The sequence below is a fragment of the Pezoporus flaviventris genome, unplaced genomic scaffold (assembly GCF_033815535.1).
Source record: "Pezoporus flaviventris isolate CSIRO_AGI_PZ_B2104156 unplaced genomic scaffold, CSIRO_AGI_Pfla_v1 ptg000025l, whole genome shotgun sequence".
Taxonomy (NCBI): Eukaryota; Metazoa; Chordata; class Aves; order Psittaciformes; family Psittacidae; genus Pezoporus; species Pezoporus flaviventris.
In genome coordinates, this window is record NW_026892573.1 from 25949818 (window position 1) to 25965453 (window position 15636).

Here is a 15636-nt window from a genome sequence, read left to right on the forward strand (position 1 = left end):
ATATTTTAAATGTAATTTCTAATTACATGCACAATTGCTAATCCATCTGTTTACTACATACTGTAAATGTCTCTACTTATATATGCTTGAATAATTATTGAAAATTAAATATTGTAAACAGTCAAATTAATTTCTCTCAGCATACCAAATTGCAGGAAGGCTGCAAGGTGATAAAATATTACATGCCCCCAGAATGGAACAAGTCACTCCTACCCCACACCTCACTGAATGCATTTATTGCTGTTCTGTAACAGATAGGAAACTTTTTAATCCAAAAATTTGTAACAAGAAGAGTTCCGAAAAGCTCCATTACACTCTGCTATCAGCGAGAGAGTGATTTAAAAGGAATGTGGTCTGCAAATGTTTCAGCTGTGTTGGAACAAGAAAATTGTGTTTCTAATGTGAGGCAAGTTGGTGTTAACGTTTTCTTATTTCTATCCTGTTAGAATCACCATAGGAATATATATAACACAATTATTTCTTTTGCTGATTTATTTATGGCATTGCACAGCAATAATAGTATTCAAGAAGGCCAGAGCAGGCAAACATGGAACACACAATATTTGAATATACATTATCCATTCTCAGAAGAGACAAGGTCTTCCCTCACAGCTTTCTGTGCAAAACAGAGCTGTGCCATAAAGCCCCTCTACTGCTATGGTCATTTTTGTTAAACTGTGTTCATTGTGCAGTAATAGGTTTTCAGTCTAGATCAGATTGCCTATTTTGAGCTCTTGGATAAAAATGGACAAGGGAATTTAACCGCTCAGATCCTGTGTCTGGACAATAACTTTGGAAAAGCACCTTTACAGCTAAAATTACCCTGAGCCAGAAGAATAAGATCATTTCTAGTCTGAATTTCTCTAACTTCATCTTCCACTGACTTTTATGCCTTTTATCTGTTAGATGAAAGAAAACTTCTGTCAGAAATCCTATCCCCATTCAGGCACACACAAACTATGAAAGCATCACCTCTTAAATTTTTCTTGACAAATTACACAGACTGAATTCCTTCAGCTCCTCATGGAAAGGTAGTGCAAACCTTAGATTTTAACAAAGGCAATTGAGAACCCCAGTGATATGATGCTTCTAAATATACGGCTCAAAACAGATCCAGACATGCTTGGAAAGATGTGACAATCAGACTGTGCCTGACCTCATCATTTAACAGTGAGTTCCGCTGCCTACACAGAGGCAGCTGAGTAAAATTTAGGATCTTAACTCTGATAGATGTGTCTACATGCACACCACTCAAGTCTTGGAAGGCAGATGAAGGGACTGTGAGAATGAAGACCTTAGGCCCACTGTGGGAAATGAAAGTCCAAGATCATCTTGAGAACCTGAATGTGCAGAAGTCCATGGGACCTGATGAAATCCATCTGCGGTTCCTGAAGGAGCTGGCAAATGAAGTTGCTAAGTCACTGGCCATCATATTTGAGAAATCATGGCAGTCAGGTGAAGTTCCCGATGACTGGAAAAAGAGAAATATAACTCCCATTTTCAAGAAGGTGAAAATGGATGACCCAGGGAATTACAGACCAGTCAAGTCTCACCTCTGTGCCTGGAAGGACTCTTCATGAGGGACTGTAACGAAGGAAGAAGGGGTAATGGTCTTTCTTAAACTTAAACAGGGGAAGTTCAGGTTAGATATAAGGAAGAAGTTCTTTACTGTGAGGGTGGTGAGGCACTGGAACAGGGTGCTCGAAGAAGTGGTGAATGCTCCATCCCTGGCAGTGTTCAAGGCCAGGTTGGACACAGCCCTGGGTAACATGGTGTAGGGTGAGGCGTCCCTGCCCATGGCAGGGGGTTGGAACTGGATGATCTTAAGGTCCTTTCCAACCCAAATGATTCTATGATTCTACAATTCTATGCTTTTCTGGATCCTACCCTGGATGTAGACAACAGGCTTCTTTCTAAATCCCCTCTACAAAAACCCTTGTGCTACGGTGTGGCAGGAAGGGATGGACATGCTCCATAACTATTTTAGTTTTTAACTATGGTGAGGAGAGTAGCCAGCTTTATCAGAATACACAGGAATTTCACCTTTCGGGAGCACAGCTGAACATCATGTTTGAAAAGTTCAGCCTTTTGAAAAGTTAAGCCTTTCCCAGTGCCCCTGCTCTTATATCCCAATGAAACAGCAGGTAAAGCCTTTTATTGTAAGACTGTTGTCTTCTTTTCTCATGAAAATGGAAAAGAAGGGGAAGGCAGGGAAAAAAAAACTAAATTTATATTGTATATCTTATATCTCATACCTTATATCATATATCTTATATATATTCATACACATGCACACCCCCTTCAAAGAGCAGAAGGGAAATCTCCCTACAGATCCATAGATGCAGGATACCTATATCTTATATGCAATTTGGGCAAATCTTTGCCCTCTTTGCCTTCCAGCTCTGCAAGACACCTGGAGCTGCAGCCCCAGGATGAATCCCATGGCATACAAAGACATGCCAGAACCTTGCCAGCGAGTGACCATACTGCCCACTCCTTAAGAAGCCTGGTCTCCACTCCTTCTCACACCAAGAGTGCTCAGGAACAAACTTAGCACTGATCAATACTGCCTCGGTATTTCTGCTGCATCTCCATCTGTTTTTTCCCATCTGTTGTCTCAAGCTCCCATTACACCGCAAGCTTTTCAGTGTAGAAACCATCTTTTTACTCCACTTACCCTGCCAAGCACTGCGGGGTGCCGCCTCATGACTGCAGCGACGAAGGTGGCACAATATTGCAAATAAATACTACAAAATGAAGCCATCATTTCGGCTTACCAAAAGGCAGCACAGGTTTTGCTTTTCCTCACAGAGTTCTTAGTTCTGATTTATTTGTAATTACTAAATGAAGAACCCGCACATACACACAAACCACAAACAAAAACCAAACAAAAGAACATACAATCCCTCTTTCTTTTCTTGCATGACTCAAGGTGAAAAGATTAAGGTATCTTGAGGACATGTTTCCAGGTTGCTTATTTTTACTCAAAGGCACTATCAGAGGTGAGGGTGAACATTCATGATGACAAAAGCCAAGTCCATACACATGTATGAGAGAAACAGCCTTCAATACAGAATATTTTCTGTGTGATGCAACTGCCTTTATACAGTCAGTTCGACAAAATGTATGTTCTTTTCCTAATGTTTCAATCTCTTCCTCATGTTTGTTTATAAGCACAAATGACTCCTCTCTACACAAAAACTTTCTAATATTTTTGTTTTCTCATTATGTCTTTGACTACATTCTCATTGCTTCACTTCTGCTAACAAAGCAGACAGGTAAACAGGTCAGGCCGATAACTGCAAAATCCTGCTATTCTGCACAATGACACCAAGAAGAAAGTAGAAACAGGAGTTTTAGAGGTGGAGAGGAAGCCTCTTCCTACAGGCTAAATGAACAAAATGCCCTTGAGATCCTCCCTCCTTCACATCGGTTAGCAGGAGGAGAGGATGAACCAACAGACTGGAGCTGAACTCGATGGGGGTGAAGACTCTCCATCCAGCTGACCAAAAGAGGACTATATCTAAATCTTGCCTATTTACTGCTTTAATATTGAGCTGTGCATTGCTCAGTAAAGGACTCTGTCCTCAGCAAGAAAATCCAACTCATGCTAAGGAGTTTCCACACATAAAATTCAGGTCGTGTGCATCTTATTGAGCCAAAGCTGCAGTCTGCCCCAGTAGACTACTCCACAGTTAATGCTGGTCATGTGGGTGTTTGCTTTAATACATAACATTCTCTTAATCAGTTTGGATTACATTAAGCGTTAGAAGAAAGAAATAAAAAATCCAAGAGAGCTCCCCTAAGAAATTATAGATTTACTTGAAAAATATCTACAGCATCGTGCATATCTAAGCTGTTAATGCCTTCTAACATTCTTCCATCCCTGCACCTACTCTGGGTAATCTTGTGTGTATTTATTCTCTGTTTAGTCAGTCTAATTCACACCCACTCAATAAATTAAATTTAGCAACAATTATTCCTTGTGCCATTTGAAGTACGTTCCCAGGTCCTATCTCAAAAACTGCCTCGAACGCATAGAGTAATAAGGAAAAAGAGAAAATGCTCCATCTCTGCTTGCCTTTCCTAAAGGATCTTTCTGAATAATACAAGTGATGAGCTTACAGCATTTCTTCAGAGATTTAGTAAAACCCCACCTGTTCTCACATAAGCAAAAATAACTTGAGCATCTATGAGCAATGAAAGCATCTTTCCATAATATCTTTTTTTAAGGATACAATGGTCAAATTCTCAGGTGGCACAAATGTCTCATTCAGCTGAAGCTGTAGTACCATAAGCACCTGTGCTTCTTTAAGTAACTTCTTTGTTTTCATACTGCACATTTTTTACCATAGGGTCTGTGATTCATATGAAGGTCAGGATATACAAGCATATGGCGAATGGAAGCAAAATTAATTACAGCCAAAACACACTCTTGCAGAGGAGACATCTTTGGGTATCATGGCTACATTAAAAACATTGTCAGTGTGCACTGCTGTTCATACACTGTTGGTAAGTTAAAGTTCAGGAAATAATGCTACTTAGTTTTCAAACCAAATCTCTTCAAGATCTGAAAAGCTGACTGCTAATTATCATACAAATAGATCACTGCGGCACAGATTCCTCACACATAACTCATCTGACAAAACCATGAAATCTCTCTTAGATGGCAACAACCCCACAGCAGATCATGACATTGACTCATATTCACAGGATGCAATAAGCAAACGTGCCCTCGCACAGAAAGTACAAGCAAATGTAATACTGAGACAGAAAGAATTACAGGGGGGTAGTGTGGTACTTCAGGGCTCAGAGTTTGCTTCCTTGCTCCTTGACAGCATCAGGCAAGCTGCTTAGGACCACACCTGCATTAAGCTGATGGATAAGGGGGCAGCTTCACCCACTGAAAAGACATGCATCAGCTCTGCCCTTACATGCCTGGGAGGCTTCATCACAGCCATCCCTGTATCCTTGTCCCTGTGCAAACTGGAATCCTTCCTTGCCTGTAGGACTGCCTTTGGGCAAGAGAGAAAGCAAGGTGAGGAGGGGCTAAAAAGCAGGGATGGGAAATGGGGGTTAATTTGAAACAGGATAAGAAATAGAATGGGAAATAAGATGGGAAATAGGTGCTAATGTGGTTGCGAGGTGCCCAGATAACTTCTGTGCACATGGTGGAGAATAGTGGTGCCAGGTTTCTCCATTCAAGGAGAAACCTGAGCTGGATCTGTGGCAGTAAGGGTTAGTATTACAAGTGGCCAGTGGCTTTGAAAGCAAATTTAGACCAAATCTTTATTACTGGTATATGATGAGTTAGCTGCTTCCTCTTGCTCCAGTTCCCTGCTTCTAAAACAGAAATAATGGTGCTGTTCTATCTCATCATACACTGTGAAGGACTTAACTACCATGGGAGGAGAAAACATGTAAACACAACAGGTGAGGAAGTACAGGCATTGCAGAATCCACATGATGATAACGTAAAATCAAGGTTACAAGAGCAGGATCCCTTGTAGGGAGAACTCTTTCAAGATGCAACTTCAGAGCTCTTACAGCTCTGCAGAAAGTTCTCTACACTGTGAAAGCTGTGATTAGGGGGGTCTTCTGATATTTAACCCCCAGATACTGATTTATTTTTATACGTATATGTCTCCTGTTAAATGAAGCTCTGTGCATCTAGACATATGGCGGCACGATCTGTACAATTATACAGATAAGGTCACACACTTAACTGGCAACAGCACTACTATCTTCAAAGTTGTGTCAATCTTCCCAGGGAGAGGAAAGCGCTCTCATTAACATAAAGGGAAGGGGGAAAAAAAGGCGAGAGTAATTTCACAGAAAATAATTATCTTTGGTTATGACAGCGTAACTCTGATGGAGACACGGAGTCAGAGGGAAAAGAGGAAAAATAACAGAAATACGCTGCTAATTTCTGAACAGACTGGTTGGGCTGCACTGAGAGGTTATGAAGATTTGGAGGCTTGGTAGGTGCTGACACAACCTCCTACATGACGGAAGACAAAAAAGGATTAATAGTTGGTGATTACTGACATCACGATGGCTTATGCAAACACACCAGTCTTCACGGTTGCCTTCTCAGCCCCATTTCCCAGCTATTCTTTTTCTTATTAATATTCACCAAATGCAGCATAGGTCAATTTAATTCTCCCAGACAGGGAATACCTCCATCTTTCTTTGTACCAAGGACTGGATGTTAACTAAGTGTAAACTACAGCTACAGTCCTTGGCTTTAACTTCCAATCCATAAAGAGATATTAGAAAGCGCTCACACAATAAGGTGAAGATACACCATTCAAGATACTCAGATGGCAATTTGAGTGCATTCATTGCAACTGAGCAAAGGGGAAAAATGCTGATTAAATATTGTCTGCTTGGGATTTTCAGAGACCACAGACACGTGTAGTACCTGAGCAAAAGCTAAATGCAACCTGATTGATTAAAAAGCAGTAGAAAAATAAAAAGGAAAGGAATTCCATCGCCCAGCCCAAGTGTTCACCTCATCTGGGCTAACATCATAGTTTTGCTTTCCTTTCCAGCAGGTCCCTCTCCAGACCCCTGCACCATGCTCATGGGCTCCACATCTCAGCATCCCAAACTTACCAACCTAATTCCTCCTGCCAGAGTTCAGGCCTGGACCACAAGCCATTACTGTAACACAGGGCATTCACTGCTATTGTCATAACACTGTATGGCAGGATATGACAAGTATCTACAGCATATGCATCATGCATACATTTAACAGGGCTGTGACTCAGTACTTGTAGTACAGTTTCATGCAGTAATCTCAACTATGCTTCTGCCATTGATAATAATTTTATTGACAGTATTTGCCTACCCTTATTACAAATTAGTGAAGGAATAGTACAGCCTCTGAAAAAAATACATGGTTTCTTTGCTGGTTCTGAATAATTCTGGAAACTTGAATAGAGAAACCAGACTGACAGATGACGTGGAAACATAGGTTTCACAGCTAAGGTGACAGCCAAATTTCTGAATAGGACAGAAGACATCGTCTTCTGGTGGCTTTGGAAATAATAAATGATTGCTGTAATGTACAAGATTGATGAGATTAGTGGCAAAATTCTTGCTGTTCCAGAACTGGTTCAGAGGCAGGAAGGTTATCAGGCGGTAACATTCTCCACCAGCAAACACCGATTCACTGACCCTTGCCTTGCTGTCACCTTTAAGATGTAAGTCTCTAGTGAAGTTAATGGGGAGTTCAGGTTAAAAACTGATAATGCAGTGAGTAGTGAGGACACAATGGTCCAGCCAAGGCAATGGGAACACTCCTGAAGCTTCTTTTTGTAAAAGAGAACTAAAAAAGTCATCATGGAGATCTAAAAAAACGTTAAAATTTCTATAAGCTGTGTTTAAATCTGCTGATTACAAAGAAATGGCCTTTACGAGCAGTATTGTATCTTTTAACGCCATTTTAAAAGAGGCACTTGATACCAGAGACATCCAGCAATCTCCACTGTATTCAGCGCTTCAGGAATAAAACCCCACAGGTAGCAAAAATCAGGTCTGTTCAAGAGAGATGATAAAGATGGATTTATTATTTTTTTAATAGCAGCATTACTGTAGCCTCAACTAAGGTGCAGAAGCTCACGCCTTTATCCCTTCCACAGATAACACATATGGAGTAAGAAGTGAATCACTGCCATACAGGAGGGAAGAGATGGGCTGGGTGAGCCCAAATTTTCCCTTTTGCAGTGGAATCAGTATTCTGACCACCAGACTATACTTACTTAACCTAAAAATGTTTTATATTCCTCTTCTCCCTACCATTTCAGAAATGATGCTCCTCTTTGTTTTTATATGCCTCCAAACACAGGACTATGTGTGGATGTCTGTTAATGTCAGGAGGCCTAAAAAATCAATAGCTTGCACTTTCAGAGCCTATTTGATCTGCAAACTGTCTACTGTGAACTAATTTCCAGGACAATCACATGAGGTAAGAAAATATTTCCACTTGCACAATAAAAGGAAAACAGTGAGGTGAGGTGACTCACTCAAAGTCAAAGGAAGAGTTCATGTCACTGCTGGGCTGCAGCTCAGGAGTCAACTGAAAAGTTACTCTGGGGAATAAACGTGCCCTGGCAAGCAGATGGACTTGATGATTTACATCCTTTCCTCCCAATTTTTTCTTCTTTTCTTCTTTTTCTTAATTATTATTATTGTTACTGTGACAAGCTCCTTGAGGCAGGAACTTTGTCTAACACATTGTACAACGCCTAGCAGGCTTCTAGGTCCCACTGTGATTAAGGACGTAATTCTGACATCCATGGTGCTTTGCTTTGCTAGCTGCTAACCCTGGGCTCAAACCACTGGAAATACGGTATCTAGTAATGAATGAGCTATCCAAAAGCAGAAATTCAAGCTTTTTAAATGATCACAAGCTCAATTTTAAACAGTGAGAGTATTATAAATAAGTCACTAAGAGCTACGCTTTTAAATAAGTGAAAGAGAAGAGAGTAGATCATTTAGCATGTGTTGATACAACATAAATTACAGAAGGTAAAAGCCAGCTAATGTGCTAAGGGAATTACATTGTAAAAATCTGTATTGGTTATGGATAGTTACATATCAGTGATGGATGTATTGAGCTGGACTCTGCAACTGTTGGTGAACAGCATTTGTACAAGCAGCATTAAAGACCATGGAAGGAAGGGAGACCTATTCCTCAAATTCAGTCACCTTTGATTGGAGAGCCCTACAATCAATGCTTTTTTTTTTCCCACTGCAAGGTCTTCTACGGTCTTGGACACATCTGTTGAACTGAAGGAACACCTACAGGATGAACAGCAGTGAGCATGACATGATATACATAGACAACTTACATTGCACACAGAGCTGCCAAACGGGGCTCCACAGCCAACACATGTGCCAGAGATGCTACCAGGCGCCTTCAGGAGCTTCCAGTGCTAGAAAGGTGATTTCCAGTTTAGAGAGGTACTAAGTTTAGCTTGATATTGTTGATCCAAAGTCCCTTAGAAATGTCATCAAAAAGTAATTTTGTTTAATCTTTTCAAATGTTCCATCATTTACCTTCAGTTATTACATGGTGGAAGGTTTTAAATGATGCTTGCATTACAAAACAATGTATGTTGTTCTGTATGTCCTTTTCCTCACCCACTATGCAAGGCTGTAGTAGGAACTAAGTTGCCTCAGTTTCCATTTGTTGTCCATATGGCCTTTTGCATCACCTACAGTACAACAGGAATGTTACTAACTAGATTATTGAGATCACTGAAGTTTGCCTAGCAGAGCAAGCTGTGGCCCTTGAGATGATACCTACTGCAAAATCCCAGCAGAACTGAAAAAGTCTGGAGTATTTAACTATCCTTTTACTACTGCTGGAAAAACACATGACAAACATGGGCCTTGGAGAACAAGAATTTATTACAGTCCCAAGAGCGCTCTCCTGAATATAAAAGCCACTATTCTTTCTCTCTCCCCTCTGGCATACCTCTGTTTCTGGGCTGAGAAGAGGCACTGGGTGCCTCTTCAGGACACGATGCTGCAGCAGAGCACTGAATTTGGCTCAGCCTGTGAGAGCAAGGACGTGTGAGGATTTCTTGGGACAAACCAAGCAAAAGCATGCATAAGAATCAGTATGTGTGGCAGGAGGGTGAAGCATTGTTTTAGTGCGGCAGGGCGAATGTGGCATCCAGCTCCAGCAGGCTTCTATGTCAGCTGGCTTAGTGAGTACAAAAGAAAGCAAACCCCAACCTACTGAGAAGAGTAGCATTCATATCAATTAAGTTCTGACACTTGCTAACCCCATATGAGCTTATATAAATATTAATATTACTTCAGCATGAAAATATCCAGTCTCTTTCAAAATCTAAGTGCAGATGTGACAGTTCAGAGACAACTTCCAGAGGCAGAAAACTGCTGCTCTGGAAAGATGTACTGATCTACATGCACTATTTGTAAACCCACTAGTGCCTCCTGCCTTAAATACTGCAGCAAATACTATTTTGGGAGTGCCAGGGGTCTGCCTCTATTTAAAGATGCCAGCAAGAGACTATGCAAAGTGTAACTCGATTTTTCAGACACATTTCAGCTTAATTTTAGAGTAAATTCATTAACATCAATGTACACAAGAGTGAAATTTGGTTTGTTGGCATGTTAGTTAAAATATCTCTTCAACTGATCTATGTAAGACTGAAGAGAAGCTTATTCGATTTGTCCAATATATGTGGAACACTAAACAAAGTAATGTAGTGGCTTGAATTAAAATTCATTGTTTTCTTGAGAGCACAGAAAAGTAATAAATCAGTGCAGTAAATTACCCCTGTGCTGTGAAATTAACATCCGTATACATGCTATAAAAATAAGAATTTACAGCCCTAATCAATCAATTTTTTTTTTTATTAACTCCATCTTCTGTTTCATTTACCTCCTTTCACATGCCTCTCACCCCAAAATAACTCACTCGGCTAGGGGCAGCTGTGGCACTCCAATAGGTTTGGCTGGGAGACTGTCAGAGCAGCAGCTCTGCCTTCCTCCTCCTCCTCATCTCCATCGCAAACCACCCACCAAGGAGCAAAGCCCTGTGACCCTGTGCTCTGCCAAAGCAAACCTGAGCTCTCCCCACCACAACAGTCAGGTTAAGAGGGAAACCCATGACTCCCCCAGCAGCCACACTAGGGTTTAGGCTGACTCGTAGCTGCTGGAGATGCTGAGCACTGGGAAAGCCTCCATCACTGCTGTATGTACAACACAGCTAGGAAACAAAGGCAATGGAGGATGTCTTACCCCCCTGTGGTCATGTAACCCATACAGTCACTTTAAGAACATGTTACCCAGCCCCGCACAAAACTCTGCCTTGCAACACCTCTTTGACGACTATAAAGAAAAATCCCTATTTGCTCTCCTGGACCTGCTAAACTTAGGCAGCAGCCTCCACCAGTTTGCAGAACAAGGCGGCCTTGTTCTCCAGCGTGAATGATGTACGGCTTCACACGTACTCATGTGCTACATTATTCACTTAGTGCTTGTTCCTATGATTATCAGCTCACGAGACAAATGTGCGGGGCCGAGGTGCAAAGTGATGTTCAGCTGTGTTTTATTAAAAATAATTAAGGTGAGAAAACAAAGACCTTCATGGGAGGTTGCCCACACTGCCTTTCCATACCTAGCCATAGCAAGGCTTCTCATGTTCCCATTCTCCTCCCCCAGAGCACCTATTTAAACCCCAAGCTCACAAATGAGAGCCCCCACCACACACGTGTACTTGCGCTCTCAGCACAAGCTGCCCAGGGTGACTTTAGTGCCAAAGGCTTGCTCTCAGCAGCTTTTAGCAGCTCTTGGCTCCTGCAGGAGCAACTCTTCCTCTCTCAAAAGCCCATAGAGTAAATTGCAAGTGATAATTGTGAAAGGTCTGAAGACTGCCTGCAAATGGATCCAAATGCATGCGATGTATTTGCAGTTTGATAGCACCTAAAATAGCCACCCAGAGCTGTGCCAGTCTATAAAACTGAGGGAAGTGACAGGTTGTCTACTAAAAGCTTTCTTCTACCTATAGACATTGCATACAAGGGGTATCATTGCTTCTGCTATTCAGATAATCAATTAAGATTCCAAGATTTGGCTGCAATTATAATCTTGTATCAAAACTGGAAACAAAACCTGGACTCCCTATCTCCCTGCTTTATGCCTTGATCAGGTAGCAACACACATAGTGGTACATGTGCCTCTGGGAATCTGCATGACCTGCACAAGCTATAAAACAGCTAAAAGTGAGCTTTAACAACACTGACAAACACTGTGGGAGCTCAAGTCACTGCTGAGCTCCAACAACCACTGAGAAGGAGCACTAGACTGTGCAAAGACAGAGAAGGACACGCCACAAGCAGGGTGCAGTAACACTCAGGGCATTCCTCTTTGTGGTAGCAAGGACTAAGAAGATGGGATTATCCACCTTTCCCAGGCTATGCTGTGTCCATCAGCATTGCAGATAACCACATCATCTGCAGGCAGGCCAGAAATGCCACCAGACACATGCCATAAGCCATGACATGCCTTGGGCACTCTGCACTTTGTAACATAACTGAGTACAATGCATCAAGTCCTAAAAATAAGAAAAGAGAGTACAGGAGGACAAGGCCTTATTCTCCAGCAATAGTGAGAAATTTCTTGCTGCGATAGAGCCAAGTAATCTAAGGAAGCGATCTGTGAACCATGATCCGTGCTTCTTTGCAGTGAAGGAAGCCAAACTCTGCTCCCACACCTGCCCTCCTGAGCCTCCGAATAATCTGCATTTAGGGGATGCTTATTTCTGACAGAGAGGTTTAACCCTGAGCACATTAGCAAAGCCCAACCAGTCAGCAATTGGAGTAACTTAGTACCTCAAAAGCATCCGAGCGCTCCAGCCAACTCCCTGTCTCCAGTTGAGGCTGACTTCTGCTGCTTCCCACGCAAGGATGTAAAAATGCAGGATACTGCCTTCAGCACCTGATTACTCACAGGAGCGAGATGTCAGTTTGCTGGCACTGCCTAAACTTCCAAAGTGACACAGAAAATAGAAGATCCCCTTTCTCACAAACGATTGTTCTACCCTGATGGCAGGAGCATGCTCGCTCAGCCCATGTATGCAGCAGTCGCCATATATTTGGGTTCATGTTAAACCTTTTAATCTCAATTATACAGCATGCTGTCGCATTTAGGGCTGCTGTGCTGTGCTGTGAGTTATTGCTCTGCTGAATTCCAGTGAGCATGCAGGGCAGGAATGCTATGAACCTCTCCTGTGTATGCAGAAGTTGCCTGTATCAAACAACTGGAGTGTGCATTGCTGTCTTAGAGAAACTAGTGCACTGCAGAGAGACTGTTGAAAGGAGCCTGGCCAGAGACCCCCAGGGGTACTTTCTAGGGAAATCATTATGCTTTTATTCCTCAGACATCAGCATCCCATCAGGACAAAGCAACCCAATGTCAAGGCCAGGCAGGCAGAGCTCAACATATGTCAATACTTTCCAAGGGAGGCTGAAATGCTTGTTGCTCACAATGACAGACTTTCAGGACAAGGCACCACTGTACACACACACTCTCTCAATCCCACCATTTTCAAAGGCAAAAATAAACCAGAAGAGGCCACCTTGCCTGGCTTTCACTGCTCTGCGTTTGTGTGGTAGAAGGGGATGGTTGTCCCCTCCATGACAAATCACATCCAGCCACTAGCCAGGATGTTCACTGAAAACAAGAGGGGCCCTTTGGGAGTTGCTCAAGCAGCAACACTACTTCTCCTAAAGCCTTTAAGTTTTCAGACAGCGATTTCTACAGCAGAAAATGAAGATGAACCATCGTCAGTGTTAACTGTGACAACAAAGACCGCTTCGTTAGGGAAAAGTATCCCTGCAAACTGTTCCAGTGGCATAAGAAGCCACCTCACAGGCTGTGTTACCAGGCTAGGGTGCTGTTTGGCTTCAGTGTGCCCAGCTCTGCCCTGATCATGGGCTCAGACCAGCTGCCATGTGGATAAGTAGAGCTGTGCTAAGCAGGTTGCTCTGCAGAGGAGCCAACAGGAGGGAAGCACAAGCATTAAAGACTGCAGAGTCCTAACTGCTACTTTGCCCAGATGGGATTTATGGGGTGGGGAGGGGGAGAAGAGATGCTGCAGATGGAATAGCCATCTTCGGCCATTTCAAGTGCTAAAAATAAGTGAGAGATATGCCTTAGGGCTCAGCAGATTGAACACAGTGATTATACATACTCCATGATTCTTCACCTGGGCTTATGCCTGAAAAGATCCTGACCCCTTCGTATGCCACACATTGCAATAGGATTGCCCAGCCAAATGTTGAAAGCTTATTTAGTTTATCATTTTCCTACACCAAATTAAAAATGTTCCCTCTCCGATTTATTCCTTCTGGTTTTTTTGCTAGTTAGAAATTTGCAGCAGATATAAATAAACTTTAAAAGACAAATCAAAACCAGGAGTGTTACAACCAGCATTAAGCTGTGTGAATCCTCTGAACTACTTTGACGAAGACCAGTTTGTTGCTGCAGAAGACCCCCTCTATTCTCTAGCTCCAGACCATGCTGATGGGTCCCCACCAGCTAGATGAGTGAGGGACGGACGGGGACATGCTGGAGTGAGGACCACCTGCAGGCAAGCATCCATCAGAGCATCCACAACCTTGGGCTAAGCCTACTGGAATGACTTCTTGATCAACAAGACACCTAGGACACCTGGTTCAGCAAAGACTCTAAGGGTACAGAGATGTGCAGAGCCAGTCTGCAATGCTCCACCACCAGCCAACAACAGCACTTTAACTTAAACACAGTATTTGCAACACGGCACCCACAGGCTACATCCCCAGCTGTTACAAATCAATGTAAACACATAGATTTTTTTATGTTTTTTAAAGGCCACAGGAGCTTTTAGGTCATTTAAACTGTCTTTTTGTATAGAACGAGCTGAAGAATCACATTCTGCTACTGTAATGAAGAGCCTAATTACATGCGCTGGACAACCATCATGCCGCTCACTTTCAGTGGTGCTACTCGAGGTTACAAAGGATGAAATACTGCTCTGTAAACTGCAACAGCTTGATTCTGTTTCTTAGCATTGCTCTGTGGACTCAGTGTAGCAAAGTCTCATTGCTACAGACACAGGGAAGAGGCAGCAGCCAGAAGCTATTTGGCAACCTACAGAAGAGTGATGGCTGCAGCAGCACATCTGCAGCACATCATCTGCTACCTGGTTTGTGTACCGAAAAGAGGATGCTTTAGACACATACAAGATGCTTTAGATACATAACTTCTCAGAACACAGAGCTTTGGAAAGCAATACAACAGCAGTGGATCCCAAAGGGGAGCAAGACTGATGAATATTTAAACTGCATTTTCCCACCACCCTAAGGCAGCAAGATTGTGTTACCTGTTTTGGGATTGATTACAAAGAAGTTCTGAGGATTTCCACTTGTAATCCGGTAAGTCAGTTTTTCAGTAGTGCTGGAGTCAGGATCCTGGGCTTGGATCTGAATGACAGACACATCCTTTGGGGAGTTTTCCATGACTGCTGGGTAATAGATAGGTTCAGAGGTGAGAGGAGCGTTGTCATTCACATCCTCCACTTCAATGTAGACTTCGATGGTAGTGTAGAGTGGTACGACACCATGATCAGTTGCATACACTGTCAACCAGTAGGATCTGGTTGTCTCCCGGTCAAGAATATCTCCTGTGTAGATAACTCCTGCAGAAAAACAGCAAGCAGAGAATCTCAGGAATAGGATTAATGAAATATCACATCTATTCTGAAATGCACTCAGCATATGAAAAATACTCCACCCTTAGAAAAGAGAAAGTTATGCAGAAAAATGAAAACAGAAACTTGAACTTGGGCATTTTTTCCTAAACCTCATTCAATGTCTCAATCCTTTGTCCCAAGAAATTTAGGGGGGTAGGTAGAAAGATGGATCTTCATAAGTGTCCTAATCTCATAGCCAATTCTTTGTTGGGACTGCAGCTGGTAGAGTAGCAGAAGAAACAATACAATTTTAACCAATCGATTAATCAATTAATCATTTTCTGATTTTCTAAAATCAATCATTTTATACAAATTCTGGTGAACCAGTTATAAACATCAAGGGATAAACAGAGGGATATCAC

The 15636-nt window shown here is 42.3% G+C and overlaps 1 protein-coding gene across 9 annotated transcripts in view; it reads right to left on the reverse strand.

Annotated features, from left to right (window-relative positions):
* The window catches only part of FAT3 (FAT atypical cadherin 3), a 409717-nt gene that overhangs the window by 204414 nt on the left and 189667 nt on the right, over positions 1 to 15636 (reverse strand). For all 9 annotated transcript variants that reach the window (XM_061457910.1, XM_061457907.1, XM_061457909.1 and 6 more), the window contains exon 3: positions 14906 to 15220. In XM_061457910.1, coding sequence (XP_061313894.1) covers positions 14906 to 15220 — 315 coding nt within the window. The remainder of the gene's footprint in view (positions 1 to 14905; positions 15221 to 15636) is intronic.